Raw genomic sequence first — 21,394 nt, forward strand, 5'->3', positions numbered from 1 at the left:
CAGTACTACAACGCGATGACAAGAGTGCGATTACGAGATGACGACAGTACGATACCGCGATGGTGACAACGATGTAGCATTATCGAAAGTCGCCCTCTGGATTATAAAGTTTAACCACGATCGCAATAACGGTATTCCGTACATCTAATGCAGTTTGTTAGCATTTAATATTCTATATATTTTATAATGCAATTTGTTTTAACCAATCTTGATAAGGTAGGGTATATTCCTTTCTGCATAATAATGAAACACCGAATGTCAATAAATACAATTAATAGCAGACAAAAGATCTGAAATGAAAGGACTTTGATCAAATGAAAGCTTTTGTATACTCGGTTCAAAGATTGAATAAAAAGGTATATCAGTTGAATTGTTTTTCTTTGGCTTGAAAGAATGACAAATGATTTGATTAATCAAAGATTAAACAAGATCAAACAGTGCGTCGATCAATGATTTCATACGTTTGAGCGGCACTGATTATAGAAACTTCTATAGATAATGATATTAATTCAAATGACGTTTTCTGCTGGTTTGTAATTCTTCATTTTACTACATAATTATACAAATGTATACGTTCGTGATCTTCAAAGTCTTTTAGAATTCACTACTTTAATGTCTCATTTGCATAAATGTATATATCATACTAAGTCTTGATTTAATTGCATTTTCTATAATCTTCACTAAGACTTTTATTAAATAGTTTGACACGTGTTATGTATAATATTACATGACTCGTGCGGTACCTATTATCTAGGACGACCCACCATAGATCAAGGCATAAGTCAAATCTAAATAAAGTGTGTTTTGCCTACTTATATTTGTTCTCAAAAAAGGGAAAATATGCAGAAGGGCAAAGTGGAAGAAAACAATTCAATGCTTATATATAATGGATGATTTATGCTACCGTTATAGTTTACATTCTACGTGTTTCAAAATGTTTGTAACATAAATATTATACTTTACTCAAAACATTAATACACTTAATTAAAAAAGTACAGAACTAGTACTGTTTTAATGGATGGGATTGACAATAAAAATAGATTTTTTTATCCAGTCATATAACTTAAAGATAAACCTATATCAACCGGGATATATGTAATGTTGTCGTTCTGCAAAAGTAAATTTTAGATACATGTATTTATTCAGCATTCAAACATCGTTTTTTTAATAGCTTTAATTCCTTACAAAATTATGACGAAAACTTTGGAAGATTGTATCATATTTAATGTCAACATTGCAGTCAGTACATGCGACATGTTTTATGGTGCTATTCTTGGCGAGAATAGACAGAAATGTCTTTCTTTTATTATTTGCCAGAATAGTCATTTATATCTGTCACGTCAACATAAGCTTTAAGGGTCTATTTTACAAAGTAAAAAAAAACAAACAACAAATTTCTTCTGTATCAAACAGAGAAATTATGGCCAGGAAGATTGCAAAGTGACATAACGTCCACTTAATACATTATCTAAGTTAGATTGTAATACAGCAGATAAAGGCCGACATTATACGTGAGCAGGAAACGAAAATGACAAAAACATGAGCCGCGTCACGACAAAACCAGCATAATGCGTTTGCGACCAGCATGGACCAGGATCCATGCTGTTCGCTTACCAACTCTATCACATGTAGGAAAACTGATAGCGAGCAGCATGGATCCTGATCAGACTGCGCGGATGCGCAGGCTGGTCTGGATCCATGCTGGTCGCAAACCCATTATGTTGGTTTTGTCGTGACGCGGCTCATATGCATTTGTTATCACATCAACAAAAGCGGGATAATGATTATAATCATAATGTTAATGGTATATGCGACAGCTGTCACCATGTTCGTTGAATAGTTTGTATTCTCTTTTATATTCTCTCAATATATTAATATTGTAATCTTAAATATTTTTGTTTTCCAATGGCATTTATATAAGCGTGTCTGTATGCGTAGCTTGAGGACATTCCTGACAGGCATCTAAATAATAAGTGCTATCTAAAATCTGTAAGAGTGTATTTATTCATGTGAATAGAAAAGGATTACTCCCATGTGAAGTTTAAGATTAAAAGAGCGGTAAGTGATGTAAAGAAGTTTAAATCAACTAAAATTAAAAGTCAAAGACATTTATTATAAATCATTTACTTTTAAAGGTGACTTTGTTTTTAACGACATTTGTGTAAAAATTACCTCGTTAAACATTTCAGAAAGGTATATTCTGAATGAAAGATGGTTCTAGCTCATACACATACTTAGGCCAATTGCAAACAACAACAAATATATTTATTACCCCTCACTTTTTTCGTAATGTTAATTTCCCATAGGCCTCTGGGAGTTATTCTTACTGTTAATGCAAGTGTACCACGTGACTACAAATTTTGTACTGTTACATAGGTAACAGTATATAAATAACACATGGGTTTGTGGGTAACAGTAAAAATATCATCCCGAGGAAAATACTGTTACCCGAGGCTACGCCTCGGGTAACAGTATTTTCCTCGGGATGATATTTTTACTGTTACCCACAAACCCATGTGTTATTTATATAATGTTACAATTTTAATATGTTGATTGCATTGGAAAAACACAGGTATTGAACATACATAATTATATATTCTTATTACGGGAGGGCTTTTATCCGCCCTGTCATTTTCACCGGAGGGCTTTAGTCCGTCCAGTCATTTTCATGGGAGGGCTTTTGTTCGCCCTGTCATTTTCAAGGGAGGGATTTTTGTCCGCCTTGTCATTTTTGGACGGGAGGGCTTTTGTCCGGCAGGGCGTTTGTCCGTTTCCAATATATTTATGATATAGGTTGCTGTCCTTTTTGTGGAATCTTGTATTTGCAGAAATTTTGCAACTTGATCACGTGGTGCAAATCATGGTCTTTCATCGGCCAATAAGCAATTTGATTGTGGAACTAAAACAAAACCGCTAAATGACAGTTATAATTAGATGTTTGTTGAACAGTAGGTTACTGACTCTGTGTTAGAACTATGTACAATCATATAGAGTATTTGATTGGATAGAAATACGAATCCAACGATACCAAATACTCCATACTCCAAAAGAAAAAAAGTTACATCTCTTTAAAACGGTGTTCTGTTTGGGCCAGCGCGTTTTCTCTGAGAACGGAAAGCGCGAAACGTGACAGTACCATAGTGACATTACGACAGTACGATGGTGACAGTATGACAGTACGATGGTAATAATATGACAATACGATGGAGAAACACAACAGTACGGTGAAGACAGTCCATCTTACTGTGGTATTGTCACCATCGTACTGTCATCATCGTACCGTCGTACTATCGTACTGTCACCATTGTACTGTCATACTGTTGCCAACGTACTGTCACCATCGAACAGTTGTATTGTCACTATCGAACTGCCGCCTTCATGGTTTGCAAAACTAAGAACTTATACTTATTCTATCAAAGATAAACTATCAAGGAAATCGAAAGTTAGCAGAATCAAAATCTATCTACATAAATAAAGGATTTTATGATAAAAATGTACATCTGTGTCTTCATAATTGTATTTCAACAGATAGGCCTAATCTAGAAAAATTGTATTTGACTTATTTTTTGTGTGTAAAATATAGTATTTTCTTAGAAGACCTAAATAATTTTTCAAACAACTCTCATCAATACAGGAATTGACGTGTTTATCAGGTAATGGTTAAAATGAACTTTATGACAAGGTCAATGTTTTCTTCCATGTTTTTTTTCTTCAATTATGCGCATGCCTAACAGGAAGGCGACAGAACAACAGTATGATAGTGACAAAACGACAGTACGGTGTTGACAGTACAACAGTACGATTGTGAAAGTACGACATTACGATGATGACAGTACGACAGTATGGACTGTCACCATCGTGCTGTCGTGCTTCGCCATGGTACTTTCGTATTGTCACCATTGTACTGTCGTACTGTCATCATCGCAAAATCGTACTGTCACAATCGTAGAGTCACCATCGTACTGTCGTATTGTCACCATCGTACTGTCACCATCGCACTGTCGTATTGTCAACATCGTACTGTCGTATTGTCACCATCGTACTGTCGTGCTGTCACCATCGTACTGTCTTACTGTCACCATTATACTGTCGTGCTGTCACCATCCTACTGTCGTATTGTCACCATCGCACTGTCGTACTGTCACCATCGTACTGTCGCACTGTCACCATCGTACTATCATGTTTCGCGCTTTTCGTTCTCAAAGGAAACGCGCTGGCCATTACGGAAGATCGTATTTTAACACCACCACAAGAAATATCAATCAGTCAAATTTAAAGGAAAAAAATGCAATTCCTAGAATATGTTTATTGGCAAGATTATGTTTCCCAGAAAAATATTGGTTTACGCCACTTTAATGAATGCTACAGATGGAAAATTAAGATTTCTGATTTTCCTTAGAATCTAATCGAATTTGCTAGATTACACAAAAAGCAAACTATCAATACTCGGCGTGAAGATTGAATTAATTGAATACAATTCCGTTAGCATTTTAATTGGTTTTTATTCCGTATTTTTCATTTTTTTTCTTCGCGTCGCACTAAGTTTGTAGGAATGCTCTCTGTTTGTCTTGCAGTGTAGTTATTTTTTCTGATCATTTAGCTAGTGCTTTTGACTCCAAAAGAATTGTAGCGACGGAAATTGATTACCAGTACTCTTTAAAGTCGTTCTATGGAATACAAGATGCTATATTTATAATCATCCTTAAGAACTGTTATTTTACTGCCAATCTAAAAATTCCAATAAAAATATCAATCTTTTTTGTTTCCAATCCTCCTAAAGCCATCCATCTACTTAAAATGATTTAATGCCCTTAGTGTCTCCAATTATGTTTCCTTTCATAGTTTGACATGCATCGAACGTATTTGAATGTATTCGACTAAGCATTTGTAAATAAGGCTATGATTGAAATTGATGAATTTTTATGATTTCTAGTTTAAAACATTCTCTTTTGAAATAAATAACGATGATGTTTTTTTTTCTCAATACTGATCAATATGTTTGTCATTTGGGAAAATGTAACAATATGATAACAAAATTTATACGGAAACATCTCCTTGTAAAAAAATAGAACATTTTTAAAGAAACTATCCAGCAAATAAATTAATCTAATAACTCTATAACAATTTTTGTGTTAATTTGTTAATTGCCATTTCGATTTTACAAAGAAGTGTATTAATTTTACACCTGGCATTTATTTTATAGAATATGTCCTCCTTTCTAACCAACAGTGTAGCAGATGACATACGACATGAAAATTTCAACAGTTGTTTATCATTGATTCTAAAATTTAAAAAAAAAAATCTTTGATGGAAACTTTTCCACTTGAATCGATAATTTTAACTTTGTAATAACGGATGACGACAACACTATATCATTATTTATTGCGGCTTTGCTGAAAACAAAATTTTGCTAGGAAATGACTTGATTACGTACATTTATGAAAACACATTTATTTGTCTGTCAGTATTGCAGTTATTACCAAAATTGTACGTTTTATGTATGTCAAAATAACGAAAAATGCCATCTGTATCAATTACACGGAAAGTTCTAAAGTGTCTAATGAATCAATAAGATAATAACAGATGAAAAGGTGACAGAACAACTACTTGATGCATTATCTAAAAATATAACACATATAATTGACGCCAACAACTTCCTGGGAAATACGAGAATGCAATTTTGTAAACATTTTCATCCATTATCACGTAAATCATCGACAAATGAAACGACAAAATTTATGGTTATTATATTCTTTATTATACATGTATGTTTTGGAGCTAGATCTGTTTTTATGATGGATAAAACTTGTGTAAAACATATTACAAAATTAATTTTACAGGTTTTAGAAATTGATCTTAATCAAATGATACTTATTCTTATGTTTGATATAATTTATAGCCATACAAATAAGCATTATTTTTATGTATAAGCAACTTTAAGCTTTTCCAAATATTAAATATGTTAGTTTTAGATAAATCGTTTCATTTAATTGTCATTTCAAAAGAATTAAGGCGGAAAATGAAATTTTCCGACGACAAAATACATACACAATAAGGAAACCCTTCGATACCTCTAATCAAACGACCACTCTCTATATTTAATTAAATTAGTTATGCCTAGGTCACAAATAAAAAGGCCGCCGCCCAATTTAACGATTTTAAAAAATCGGCAGCTTTGACGAATTCTCGAACACCGGGCGATTTTAATTCGCATGAATGAAATTGTCGCCGGATATTTTTTTGAAGAAATAGACTACGACCGGCGACCTTTTGTCATTGGTGACTTAGCCATAAGCGGACAATTAGTAATGCTCTCAAGACAACACTGTGTAATGAAGCGTTACATTTAACAATAAAATTGGTTTCGAAGAAATAAGCAAGCGCACTCATCTCTTCCCCCCTTCAACGAGAAAAATTTTGTACATGTATATAAGATTGTACTTTTTGTGATTTTTTTTAAATTCATAGCCTATTTATACAATAAAACAATTATTGACTAGCCATTGAATATGACGTGATATTCACCGGCAGAAAGTCATATTGACCTTAGCTATTGCCTTGGCCAATATGCCATCTGCCGGTGAATATCACGTCATATTCAGTTGCTCACTAGTTAATAATTGTATAAAAAATCAATAAATAAATTATGTACACTTTTTAAATAAGTGTTCTTCAAAATGAACTATACGGATTTATTTCTTTCCGTAGGAACCCATTCGTCTATTTCCTTCTTTAACATTAACCGTTTGTACAGCAACTGTGCCTGACGCACCGCCAAAAGATCCTAATCCATCTGCACCAGCTCCAAGAAATCCACCAGGCCCGCCTCTATTTGAACCGCCCATTCCACCTCCATGAACTCGGCCCACACCACTGTTAAGACCTCCGCCCATACCACCTCTATGAGCCCCGCCAGCTCCGTCTCTATTAGCTCTTCCCATCAAACCACGTATAGCCCCACTTATACCACCTACAGCTCCTCCTTCTATACCTCGACCGCCTCCGGCTCCCCTCATACCCAGTCTACTTCTACTCACACCTCCTCCCTGTGATGGAAAAATCCCTTCTATTCCTCTTGTTCCAAAACCTTCCTTCATTAAACTCCCACTTCTTCCCCCGCCTAAAAGTGGTCCGCCTTCTCTGTTCACACCTCCTGTCGATCCTCTTTGTCCTGTCCCGCTGCTTCCTAAGCCTGTCGATCCTTTTTGGGACCCAAGCCAATTAAACTCATCAAGAGATGGAACGCCATTGTTTCCTAGTCCTCTACTGGAGAGTGATCCGGAAATGCTTCTGACAAGGTGTGGTAAATTTATATTACCATTACTATCCAAGGCACCAAGCCTCTGCGCGACACCTTTTAAACGTGCCATATTCATTTCTCCTCGTGGTCCTTGCAACTCAGAAACCAGTCTTGTAGCTAGTAAATTGATATCAACATGTCCCGTTGGACTTACAGCTCCGTACCTTGTCCCTAAATTTATTAAATCCGATGGTCCTAAAGCACCTCGCCCAATTTGGCCTATCAAATGCAGAATTTCTATTGCTGTGTTTCCGACCTCTTTTGGATTGGAACTCACTGGTCCGAATCCCCTATGTCCTAAGGCACCCCATCCAATATCAAAAATATTTTTAGAAGGTGACGCACCTCTGTTCCACTGTCCTTCTCCGTGCACCCAACTTGCCTCACCCCGTCCCGAAAATCCACCATTTCTTGGATTAAATTGGCCAATACCGTGTGAACCCCAACTACCTTGTCCGGACATTTCAGCTGCAATAGAATTTGAAATGTCAGGGTTTCTTGCTCCAGATGTTCCTACATTCCCGAATCCTGACATGCCACCCTGCATGGATCCAAACATTCCTGAGCCAGATGCCTCTCCCCACCTTTGCCCAAGTCCTGCATTTATATTTTGACCGTCAAAACCCCAGTTTGAATTACTGTTTGCATTCTGACCCATCGAGCCCTGGCTTTGAATTCCCGAACGTTGTGTGCCACCTACTAAACCAGCTGCTTCCAGTTGATTCCACGCGGCATTGGCGCTCGCCATGCTTTCACTGAACTCACCATTCATTAGATTAGCTTCTGAGCCTACGTGTCCAAGTGGTGTGAATGATCCAGGTCGGGTTTGATATGCTGGTCCTAAATTACCAAACCCTGAGCCTTGCATTGCACTTCCGCCTAAAGCTGCACCAAACCCGTTGGCACCTTCTTGGCCGAACATTTGAGATCCAAGTCCAAAACCAGTTCCTGCACTTCCAGCTCCTGCCATTGAATTTCCTAAACCAAGTATATGTGCTTGACCAATCACAGTTGCAATATCTTCCATCTCAAAACCTTCACCTCCAGATAGTAAACTCCATAACATCCAGTCCCGCATGAAATCATTTCTCGTGTAACCTGTAACAGACGAATTCGATCCAGATGTTTGTCCTGTTGATTGCCCAGACGACCCATTTCCCCACTGGGCACCCCATGTCCACCAGCTACTATCAGCAGTTGGATAGCCACAATTTTCACTGCATTCAGTCCATGTTGCATACCTGTTTCTGTTTCCACCACACCCACCGTATATAAAGGGTCTGCAACAACCGTCTTCGGGACTGTAAAACCATCTCCTAATATGACCTCTACATGGTCCAGTTTCTGGAGGTATTGCGCATGTGCATGTTCTTTGACATTCGGAAAGGGAGGTAAATCTGTTCCAATTTCCGGCGCAGCCGCCGTAAACAAATGGTTGGCAATGTCCGGCAGTCAAGTTGAAATAGTAATTTCTTTGATAATCATTACATCTTCCAGGAGCCTTATCAAGGAAACAACCTGGAATGTAATTTACATTTTATGGTTACGGTGAGACAACATTCTTGAATATGATATATTCAATTTATATATTTTTCAATCGAAGGCATGCCTCGTCGATATCACATATAGATACTGGTAATATTTCGTAGTGGGTTTCGAGTAAAAGACATGTTTTGAAATGTAAAAAGAGGGTAAAATTTCTTGAACTTAGGTCAGACTTGTCGTTGTTACCACGTTAAAAACGTATACAATAAATATTTGAGCCGCGTCACGACAAAACCAACATAGTGGGTTTGCGACCAGCATGGATCTAGACCAGCCTGCGCATCCGCGCAGTCTGATTAGGATCCATGCTGTTCGCTTGCAAACCCTATAGCAAGTAGAGAAACTGATAGCAAACAGCATGGATCCTGATCAGACTGCGCGGATGCGCAGGCTGGTCTGGATCCATGCTGGTCGCAAACTCATTATGTTGGTTTTGTCTTGACGCGGCTCATTTATATTTCGGAGCACCGTATAAATATCTGGTTTTCATTAGTTTTTGTTTTTGTCTGTAATATTTTGACTGCCAGGTGCCCTTTTATATGCGTTCAATAAACATTGTTAAATTTTGTGAATCGTCACACTAATATACATAATTATTTAAATGCTGAAATAATTATGTTAATAACTTACGTCTCGGCACATGTGTCGGGGCGTTTTGTTTTGTGGCCTGAGATAGTGTGCACGTTGCGCTCGAGGCAACCACTGTAACAACTAGCCACGCATACATCATAATGATTTATAAACTGGAAATAGAAACAAAAGAGGACTTCACATATTATACATTTATTATGAGTTTAAATTTAACTCATTTTCTGAGGTGATACACTCTGGTTTAAATCCTCTTTTCAGAGAAACTGGTTTTTATTCAAATATTTTCTTACACGCGTTTTCTTAAAATAATTAACACTGAATACAAATACAGAAAAATACTATTAAAATGATGGCAGTATAACACTTTTCCAATCTTAGATAAAACACAAACCTAACATATTTCATCTTAACAAAGGCGTGTTTTATACAAATACCATATGAAACATTTTATGTGGTCAAAATTGAATCTGACTCGTGCAGTTTAATTAATGCTATTTTAATTACATCACTAAAAATTGGTTACTGTATCGATCTAACTTTTGGAAAGGCAGTTGGTATTTCCATGCCATCGAAAGTCTTTCTCCACAAGTAAAACTTGAATGTTCCGTGTTTCGTGTTCGTGCGATCGACTTCCGAATCCCACCAGAACAATTAATTCAACACGAACAGTTAAAAAATTTACCACCTTTTAATTAAAGATCCCGTTGTTAGTATTCGTTTAAAAAGAAACAAGCTAATCCTAAAATGGAGACTTTCGCTTTTGCTGCGTGCTAATAATTGACCATTCAAAACAGGCACTGATTGGAAATCTCTTATCTTTTATAACTCAAAACAACAACAACAACAACAACATCAACAACAACAACAACAATAACAACAACAAAAACAATAATAATAATAATAATAACAAGAAAAATGATAATAATAATAATGATAATAAATAACCTCTCGGTATTGAATTTTCTATTTACTACCTGCCTTCTGATGTTATAGTATTTGTTTGTTTTGTGCTTTATTGTTTTGTATATACGGTTTTATATGTTTACGTATTTAACTGTCTTGGCTAGTATTTTTGTTTACATTTGTAAATGGCCAAAGGAAACGAAACTATTTTGCTAATTGCCAATAGAGTCTACACTGAATTTCAAACTATGAACATTGTATGAAATAGAGTCACAGGAAAGAATAATATCACTCCGAGAAACATTTTTGCAAAATTTAAAGAATAAGAAATAGTATAATTATAACTTCAGTAATATTTGGCACAAAATATTGCTATTCTAGAATTTAGAAATGTACTGCGCTGAAGAAAAATGCGTCGAATAATTGTCGAATAATTTAACATCATTGTTACTCTGTTTCGTTTTGTTTTTTTCGCTTTACAATATTTTTTATGTATTTATTTATTTACCGTGAATGAACTAAAATTAAAATCCTTTTTAATTTTGTAATTTTGTTAGGTATTTTTGTTCTTGTAAAAAGATAGAATAATTGAGAAACACAAGCACTTTGACAGATGGAACATAGTACTTTTTCACCTTAATTTGACGTTCATTCCAATTCTATCAATATATAAAATAGAGGAAAAACAACACAAACATCCAAAAAAATCTGATATTCCCTTTTAAATTATTTCCTTCATTCTTTTATTTTGAAATAATAGTTGAATATAAAAAGGTACCAACCTTATGTAACGAGTATCAACCCACAACTGTCCACTATTCATTTGAGGCGCAAATGAGAAACCCTGGTCACGTGACAAACCAAACCTCGACCCTAGAAGCAATATGTGTGTAATTAATTACACAAAATAAATGACCGTCTCAGCGGTGATAATTATTTGTAATTAAGAGTAACAAGTGCGAGGTCATAAGATTTACTAGTTTTCCTCTTTTTTGAAATAAAATATAACTTAATACAGACCGAGGGACATAAAAGTTTCTCGTCTAAAACAATATAGAAATATATCACAGTGTATAAACGAGTGTACTTCCGGTTATCACAAGCAAGATGTAAGTTAAAATATATAAAGGCTCACAAAGAAGAGGCATTGTATATAATGTATTCCCCAGACATGCAGGACAATGTACATTGATTTCGTTTTTACGCTTAGATATATGTGTGATGAAATAAAAACATGAAACAGAGGAGATCCTTCGAGATATCGATCGGTTTTGTCGAGTCCGTTCATGAGAGACAATGTCATTTTCAAAATCTGTCATACACCCCTAGCACTGGCTTTTGCACCGGCTCAAGCGTTAGTCTAACGTTTTGGAAATCTATGTTTTTTGTTTTTGAATGAAAAAAATGCATATACTCGTATTATCATCATCATTATCATCATCATCATCATCATAATTATTTTTATTATTATTATTATTATTATTATTATTATTATTATTATTATTATTATTATTATCATTATTATCATCATCCCTAATAAAGTCACTTATCTACTTATCTAGCTTATCATTTCATTAAACAAAGGCATGTGCAATTTTCTTCTCCTAGTCTGCGGTACATGTACAGAGTAATATTACGTTTCTTCTGGGATATACGTTAAATGATTATTTCAAACTAAATTATCACCCATTTCTACATGTAGATGTGTAGTTAGAGCTCAGTATGCGAGTACTCTCCCTGTTTCTTCTTCTACTACTTCTTTTTTTCTTCTTTTTTCATTTAGTACAGAAAAAGGAACAAATGACGATTTTTCTTAACTTATTAACTTATTTCCCGCGTTATACAAATGTAATAGTTATTTTAACTACTAACATTTACGACAAACTCTTCTCATTCCCTTATCAAAACGAGATATTAAGAAGTCGTGACTTATTTTTTTGCCCGCAAAGAAATGCATGATAGTAAACTAAAGTGATAAATGGCCATGTAGTTCATGTGTAAACTTTATGTGTTAGTAAATATATTTTATAATAATGCGTGGGTCACCTAAGGTATCCGCGCTGTTTATCTATTTATGCTTTAGGGGTCTTACTTATTTAGCGACTTTCGGCTTTGTTTACAAAATGATATTCAACTATATAATAAGGCTAACTATAGTCACTAACTAGCAATTATGTTGTACAGTTATGTTGAAAAGTTGTATGTTATACAGTTGTATAATTATATAGTGCATGTACAGTTAACGTTTTAGATACAGTTATATTGAACAGTTGTGTGCTGTACACTTACTTGTATTTTTTGGTTGTGGTATACAGTTATGTTATACAGTTATTATGAACAGTTGTAGCCTTGAACACTTTGTCGAATTTTACAACAGTCGCATTTTACAACTTTTGTACAGTTCTGGTGAACAGTTCTTTAATAATGTCGAATTTTACAACCTGTGTACAGTTCTGGTGAACAGTTCTCTTATACAGTCGAATTTTACAATTTTTTACAGTTCTGGTGAAAAGTTGCACCGTTCAAGTGGTGTATACAATTGAATTATAAAGTCTTATTTTACAATTTTTGTACAGTTAAAGTGAACAATTGCGTTGTACAGTTGGTATGTACATTTGTATTAAATATTCATAGTGTACAGTAGTGTTGTGTAATTATGTTGTACAGAATCACTGTACATTTACGGTTATGATGTACATATGCCTTGTGCAGTTATAACTTACACCTGATCGGTTCAGAACTGTTCACTAATTAGAGGAGAAAAATGTGCATCCTGACCGTGACTCGAACCGGGGATACTTAGAATACCGTTCCGCGGCTCTACCGACTATCCGAGCTCTCACACATCTTCTCCCCTAATTAGTGAACAGTTCTGAACCGTGACATGTACATTATTTAAAGGTTCGGCTCTCTTTGTTTGATATGATATACTTTTAAAACCTTTTCATTTCATCGTTTCCATTTAATTTCAACTATAAAAGCCATTTTTGTGCAACCTATTCACATTTCTTTCGCGTAAACTTCAGTTGATAAACTAAACCTGTTGTCTTGTAAAAAAAGTAACGTTGTTTAATACTTGTTTTAAGTGTTTAACCTTAAAGTTGCACTACCCGTTCTAAGGGTGCAATACTTGTTCTAAGGGTTTAAACCTACAGTTTAAATATGGGTTCTAAGTATTTAAACCTATAGTTGCAATACTTGCTCTAAGGATTTAAACCTATAGTACCAATACATGTTCTAAGGATTTAAACATATAGTTGCAATGTTTGTTCTAAGGGTTTAAACCTAGTAACAATACTTGCTCTAAGGGTTTAAACCTATGGTTGCAACATTTGTTCTAATGGTTTAAACCTATAGTCTCAATATATGTTCTAGGGTTTTAAACTTACAGTTTCTTTTACAGTTACAATACTTGTTTTAAGGGTTTAAACCTATAAATATGACATTATTAATTTAAAAGTTCACTGTACCGCTTTAAAATGTACGTATCATTTTCCAAAAAAGAAACATAGTAAAACACGAAGATGTAAAATTATGTAAAACATGTAAAGAAAGTGAATGAAATGACGTAACATAAAGGACGTACTTTTTCAAAGATGTTTGATTTTAACATAAAATATATTCTTTTCAAAGTTTATCAATGAATAATTTTTTCGTCATCATTTTGATCATACATTTTGTATTTGCCTCGTCAAAGATTTATCATCTGCCTGCTCAGTCGAAAAATTTAGTGGTCGCTGACGTGTTAAATGATTATCACAGATGTAAATATTCCGAATAGATAATAGTAATATGAAACTTACCACTGTAAATAGATTGGATAGGACTATTTTGGGTAAAATTACTGTCAAATTAACGCTTAAGGTAATTTCACCCCTTTTTAAAAATGTTTTCTACTTTGTGTTTTATTTGTTATGAACATGATTCACAACTTTCTTTATTCATTTGTCATATCTTACTGAATGTTACATTATATAATACGAAGAGTTTTTGTTATTATTTCATTTCCTTTTATTTTTCAAAGAAAGTAACATTTAACAAACATATATATATTGAAAGAGAGTAACATTTAATAAACATGTATACAAAAAAGTAACATGTAACAAACACATCGCATATATTGAAGTATATAAATTCTTAATGTTTACAGCCATAAAAGTTTACATAGTAATTGATGCAGATGATAATAAATTGAAGATAACATGTATATAGAGATAAAGTTAAGAAGGAAGAACGCCCTCGATAAAGAAAGTGTGCACTTGATAAGAGGGAAAATTTTATGTATTTTAAAACAATATACAAAATGAAAAGTTGATCTTTTGTCTCCAGATTTTCAAAAAAGTACTGGTACATGTAACACAGAATTATTAATACAAAATTTATGAGTAAGTGTACTGGCTACAGCCATTCATAATGTTATGAATACATGTATTGGCTATAGAATGTTAAATTACTTACGAACAAGGGTACTGGATACACAATGTTATATTACTTGAATGAGTTATTGGATTCACAATTTAGATACTTATGAATAAGGGTATTGGCTACACAATGTTAAATTACTTATTACTTATGGACAAAGGTATTATACATACTCATGAATAAAGGTATTGACTAAGCAATGTTAAATTACTTACGAATAAGTGTATTGGCTACCCAATGTTAAATTAATTATGAAAAAGGGTATCGGCTACAAAATGTTAAATTACTTACGAATAGATGTATTGGCTACACAATTTGTGGCTTCACAATGTTAAATTACCTATGAATATATGAATAAGGGTATTGGCTACACAATTTTTAAGTACTTATAAATAAGTGTATTGGCTACACAATGTTAAAATACTTGTGAATAAGTGTATTGGCTAATGAATGTTAAATTACTTAAGAATAAGTGTATTGGCTACACAATGTTAAATTACTCCAAATAAGTGTACTGGCTACACAATGTTTGAATAAATGTACTGGCTACACGATGTTATGAATAAATGTACTGGCAACACGATGTTAATATGTATGTACTACATAAACATGATGCACAGCTGGTTACACAGTATATAAATAAATGTATTGACTACACAATATAATTAATACATGCACTGGCTACACAATATTATAAACAATTGTACTTGCTACAAAGCAATATACATGTATATAAATGTACTGGCTACACAATGTTATGAATAAATGTACAGGCTATATAATGTCACAAATAAATGTCCCGACTGTATGATTTTTTACATTCATTTTCCTACGTATCGTCAATTAAGTCCGCCCGCGTCGCTCAATCGAGTATGCAGGGGTCCTGGTTGAAGGCTAAATTGAGTCTTTTTGGCATGTTGGATCACTGATGTTTAACAGTGTAACTTTAAATGTTTATTATATATGTAACCAGTATTTCTGTTAAATATTCAGGATGGCTGGAAAACTTACACTTTCACAGAAAAAGCAGTTACTGACATACATACAAGAATACAAAAAGGAATTTCGTTTGTTATATAGCTTTTCGAAGGACGGGGCAAATTCTGCAACTTTCCATCAACTCTGCAATGACCGAGGACCAACTGTCACCATCGTATATGACGTTGCAGGTACAATTTATGGCGGATACACAGAGAAAAGCTGGTCATCATCAGGACAGTACGTGAAGGATGATCGTGCATTTCTGTTTCGACTTCAACAAAACGGAAAGACAGATCCTTCGAAGTTTGCTGTTAAGGTGCCCGATAAAGCAATATATTGCAATGTAGGCTATGGCCCAGTTTTTGGAGGCGGTTATGATTTGTGTACGTTCAGCGGAACAGTCACTGAAACAAATAGCACTTACCCAACAAATGCGAGTTATAAGTTTGGTTATTCGTACGACATGACAGAAATTTCGGTTGAAGAGCTTACAAACAACATCGTCACATTCAGTGAATTGGAGGTCTACAGTGTAACGGGTATGTGTTTATTAGAATAAATTTGACTCTCGATAGAAATAAGATCTATCATATCAAAAAAGCAGTTATGTAATAAGTCAAACATAATTATATGAAATACCAGGAACCTCCCTGTGCGACTGGTTAAGGTCGCTGACATTTTACAATTATTTGCGCCTTGTGTCGCTTTTGGTTCGAACCAAGCCAGGATTTTTGGACTATTTCTAGTAGACAGAATGATATCCGACAAGCTCACGAAACGCCGAAGGTTTTCTCAGGTGCCCGCACATGCCATAATTATTACCGCACATGCCATAATTATCACACGAAATGGCACTTGTATTTCTCCAACATTAAAACAGGAGTGTTTTCATTTGACATTAATCGTGTCAGTGTAACTTTTGGCACTACCCTTTTGTATGTACACTTGACGATTATGTCTAAGAAATTGTGAAATTGTACATTGTTTGTAAAATCATACAATAAAATGTTATTAAACCAAAATAAGTTTCGCGCATTGCTAGAACAGAATTTTATAGTTCTATGAAATCTTCCAATGATCACACTCCATTTTGATTTTATTGTAGATTCGGTGCTTGTGCCTGTTTGGAGGGATATAGGCGGCTGGGAACAACAGGTTTATATGTAAAAATAATATTTTATGATAAAATTGTAGAAAACGTCGATAAGAATTAAGAAAAAAAACTTATATGTTTTATTCCAATGTTAAATGCCATTCAAGTTTCATCTTCAAGTTGTTGAATTATGACTGTCTACGTTCTGTATGAAAATGGTTGTTTCAGGTATTTTACTTCATGTGCAAGGAATACACATGCATTACTACATTGAAAATTCTTTCAAATAAATCCTTTTTTTGAATTGTGCTTACTTTAAGGTGTACATACATTTTAACTGTTTACGCATTAAAATACACGTTAACACAATATACAAAGGACTTTTTTACATTTGTATTTTTATTTTAAATTCACAAAATAAAATAACATGTTTAAGAGTTCCTGAAAAAGTCATTAATCTGTTAAAGGACCTGGACAAGCTAAAACATGACCTCGAAAATTGGTCCCCTCCTCAAGGGGTCGGTCTAAAATCTGCCAACATTCTTCTCCTCGGACCTACTGGTGCCGGAAAGTCAAGTTTCTTCAACACGATTGCGTCTTGCTTCCGTGGACATACCACTGAACAGGCTATTTGTGGCAGTGCAGAGTTTAGCATTACAACAAAGGTTATTTTTATTTTTAATATTTGATTTTAACACTAAATACAGCAATGAATTATTTAGTTACATTGTTATTACTAATGTTAAAGGGGATGTGAGATTTAGATCTACTGTATTTGTGTTCACATGCATTTATTGCTTGTTAAATTACTGTTGAAACTAATTTAAAAGCCGATGCTAGTCGGTCTTTCAGGAGGGATGCTGTACCTTGCTGGATCTCTCATGGACAGACTCGATCTATCCCATTATACAATATATCTACTTTTGTTAATGTTTGCTAAGGGATCTTAAGTTCTAAACTCGCAAGATTTTCTTAATATCAAAAAAGCAACATAATTATACAAACTCCCGATATTTCTTTTCTCTCGTAAAATCATAATTATTGATTTTCAAAACTTTTTAATTCTAAGTGTTGAAAATTAAATAATGTTTTAAAAGTATGTGCAACCTTTGATATTGTGAGAAGTCCTCATTAACTGTCATAGACTACTATAAAATACTGTTAGTTCATGTTTACTTTAACTATGCTACCGAAGATAATATATACACTACTGTTATAGAGCAATATTCCGTTGGCTGTACATACCCTTGATAGACATTGATATTGTAATCCGGTAGATGAACTATGAATCATGTCAGAGGTTAAAGCATGAAACTATGGTGACTGGTTTGTTACACTTTTGCGCGTCACATTGTCGCGAGATGACACATTGTCACTTGATTCAAATGGAAGAATTGGCTTATTAGTGTTTTAATGCTCGCGACAACGAGCCATGCGACAGCACGATAAGAAATCAACCAAGCGACAGCGCAAAATTGCGACAACGCGCCGCAGTTTAGCGCGTTTCGCAGCGACAAGACGAAAAGGTTTTAGTTTAATCATATTGTATTGCTAATATATACAGGAAAATATACAGAGAAACAAACTTGATTTCGAAATAACAAATAGCAAAAGGGTTGGGCCCAAGTTCTTTCAACATTAGCGATCGGCCCAAAAAAAGATGAAAACGATATTTGTTGTGTTGTCGCTAGCGACAATGCAACGCGCAAACGTGTAACAAATCAGCCACCATATGACAAAATTCAGTGAGTAATGACGCTAAGAACGCTAGAGCATTCAAAGTTTCGTGTTTTGTGAAATTTCTTAATTTTACAGTTATATTTTAGTTGTCAAATCACTCACTAGAAGATACAGTATTATAATGCTGTCATTGTGTTGTCCATTACAGTATAATATGTATCGGGTTCGAGGGTCTGCCATTACGCAACCAATGAAATTCAAACTGTGTGACACACGTGGACTTGAAGAAAATCAAGGTATTGACGCCCAAGAGCTTGGTTACTTGATAGACGGCAATGTACCAAACGGATACGAGGTGTGATTTATATTATATCATGATGAACATTTAATATTTAAAGCATATAAATGATACATGGCTTACTATTTAGAGGTTTCCATTGCGGTGTTTGACCAAGGTATCGGCCGTATCATGAATTGAACATTGGCCTGATGACTTGCGCTTTCTCAGCTGGCTTGATTAATGACGCAATATTTGAAAATATGTAAACATTAGATTTCAGAGGGCCAGTACTGATTATAAGTGGTCGGCCTTTGGGTGAAAAGTTATAATCGGTCATGTAATAGTTATAATTATTGAAAGCATGGGAAAATGTGTATCTATAGAACCAGGGGTTACTTACATGTTTACGACATGCGTACAAATCACTTGTGCAAGTTTCAATGATACACGTGTAGAGGCTTGTTAGTTGGGAATATTTAATCACAGTTGTCGTTTGTACTTTATTTTAAGATGGAAATTTATGAAAGTGGATGTATGAATTTCAAAAAAGCCTCCCAGGAAATTTAAATAAAGAACCAAGAGTTTTTCAAAATGGCTGTACCAAACTAACTATTTAAACCCAAACTTGTTAGACTTTAGCATATCTTTTTGCTTTGTTTTTTTTACGAATTTTCAATTGAACGATACACGTCATATGTTATCTAAGACCGTTCGCATGGGCTTATATACGATGTATAAGACCATTTTACGATTTTTCTTATTCTGTTATATTTATATTGAAATGATTAGATACATGTATTAAAGATGCATGTTCTTTAATCTCACGAAATTATTTTTACAGTTTAACCCCTCCGTTCCAATTTCGCCGGAAACATACGGATTTGTTACGACCCCTACACCAAGCAATAAGATTCACTGCGTCTGCTTCGTCGTCGACGGGACTTCAGCTACAGAATTGTCTGCGAAAATGGTAGAGAAAATAAAAAGTCTACAAGCAAAAGTCCGTCGGAAAGGTACAATGGTTTACAATTAATGCAAAATGTATTAGAAGATGTTGACCAGAAATCTAGAACAGTATATACATCTCCAACGTTTTACTAATATCAAATAACTTTTATTAACAAAACACAGTTTATATGTTTTAATTGGAAGATGCCCAATATTGTCAAGCATCAATCGTCAAACATCGGCTCAACTCGTATATTTCGGAAGCATTATAATAGCCGTGGATATCAAAGCGGTCCCGGGCTTTGACTTGATCGGCTGTAGACTACACGTGTACATTTAAAAGGAAATATAAATTAAAAAACAATATGTAGAATTCTATACCTATCGGTATTTTTTTTTTCAGTATCATTTCATGCTGGGCGCCGTAACGCTACGATAAACGGCGAGTATTCCAATAATGGACCAATCGCAATTTAATTCAATTTCAGGTTTATCGCAGGTAGTTATCGTTACAAAGATAGACAAGGTATGTTTCCACGTCAAAGAAGATGCATCAACAGTATTCCGCAGTGCTTCGGTCAAAGAACTTATTGACAATGTTGCTACGATTTTCGGCATTTCTAGAAACCATGTTCTCCCTGTGAAAAATTATGAAAAAGAAATCAATACAAAAGATACAATAAGCATTGTAGCACTGCGAGCGATGCAGCAGATTCTACGTGCAACTGATGACTATATGTTAAATCTTTTAGATTCATCTGATGATAAAAACAATCACTCAGATGATTAACGTGCAGAATATTAACCCTGGCAAAAAAGGAAATAATGAATAAGAACTTACACCCAAGTTCTAGGATAAGATAGACATATGTTCCAGAAAATTAAAAGTTAACTCATTCAAGATATACTCTTACCCTCTTACTATTATATTATTCTTGCAGGGATAATGTTTTTCTATTTGCATGACTACATAGAAAATATTACTGAATTTAATTGATAAAGGTCGATGTCTACATTGAGATTTCTATTTTCTATATCTCTTTATCCCAAGTTTCACTATCTCTATACCTCCATTCATGTTTCTATGCTTTACTATCCCTATATCTGCATCTTTATGTATATGCCTTACTTACTATCTCTAAAGCTCTTTCCATATTTATATGCTTTACTTTTTCTATATCTTCATCCATATTTATATGCCTTACTTACTATCTCTTTATCTCCATTCATATTTATATGCCTTACTTACTATCTCTATATATCCATCCATATTTATATGCCTTACTTACTATCTCTTTATCTCCATTCATATTTATATGCCTTACTTACTATCTCTTTATCTCCATTCATATTTATATGCCTTACTTACTATCTCTATATATCCATCCATATTTATATGCCTTACTTACTATCTCTTTATCTCCATTCATATTTATATGCCTTACTTACTATCTCTATATATCCATCCATATTTATATGCCTTACTTACTATTTCTATATCTCCATTCATATTTATTTGTCTTACTGTCTCTTTAGCTCCATCATTATTTCAATGCCTTGCTGTCTAAAATCTGCATCCATATTGCTATGCCTAACTTTATTAATATCACATGTTGTCTGCGAAAAGTATATAAATAAAACGTGCATGTTA

At 34.2% G+C, this 21,394-nt stretch overlaps 2 protein-coding genes across 3 annotated transcripts; one reads left to right on the forward strand and one right to left on the reverse strand.

Moving 5' to 3' along the window:
• The first annotated feature begins 1,871 nt into the window (after positions 1 to 1,871).
• On the forward strand, positions 1,872 to 21,394 carry LOC132735031 (interferon-induced protein 44-like). Of its 2 annotated transcripts, none has more exons than XM_060721923.1 (7): positions 1,872 to 2,058; positions 15,755 to 16,281; positions 16,848 to 16,897; positions 17,303 to 17,500; positions 18,724 to 18,870; positions 19,637 to 19,808; positions 20,232 to 21,394. In XM_060721923.1, exons 2-7 carry the CDS (start codon positions 15,756 to 15,758, stop codon positions 20,531 to 20,533), a joined length of 1,395 nt encoding a protein of 464 aa, XP_060577906.1. In that variant the 5' UTR covers positions 1,872 to 2,058; position 15,755; the 3' UTR covers positions 20,534 to 21,394. The 2 variants fall into 2 exon arrangements, with proteins under 2 accessions (XP_060577906.1, XP_060577907.1); XM_060721924.1 differs by lacking the exon at positions 1,872 to 2,058 and adding an exon at positions 14,132 to 14,203.
• On the reverse strand, positions 6,583 to 9,590 carry LOC132735041 (PE-PGRS family protein PE_PGRS33-like). The gene is made up of 2 exons (XM_060721940.1): positions 9,476 to 9,590; positions 6,583 to 8,818 (listed from the first exon to the last, which is right to left on the reverse strand). The coding sequence occupies exons 1-2, from the start codon at positions 9,573 to 9,575 to the stop codon at positions 6,693 to 6,695; spliced, it is 2,226 nt and encodes a 741-aa protein (XP_060577923.1). The 5' UTR covers positions 9,576 to 9,590; the 3' UTR covers positions 6,583 to 6,692.

Source organism: Ruditapes philippinarum, unplaced genomic scaffold, assembly GCF_026571515.1.
Source record: "Ruditapes philippinarum isolate M1 unplaced genomic scaffold, ASM2657151v2 ctg3423_1_1_1_1, whole genome shotgun sequence".
Classification (NCBI taxonomy): Eukaryota; Metazoa; Mollusca; class Bivalvia; order Venerida; family Veneridae; genus Ruditapes; species Ruditapes philippinarum.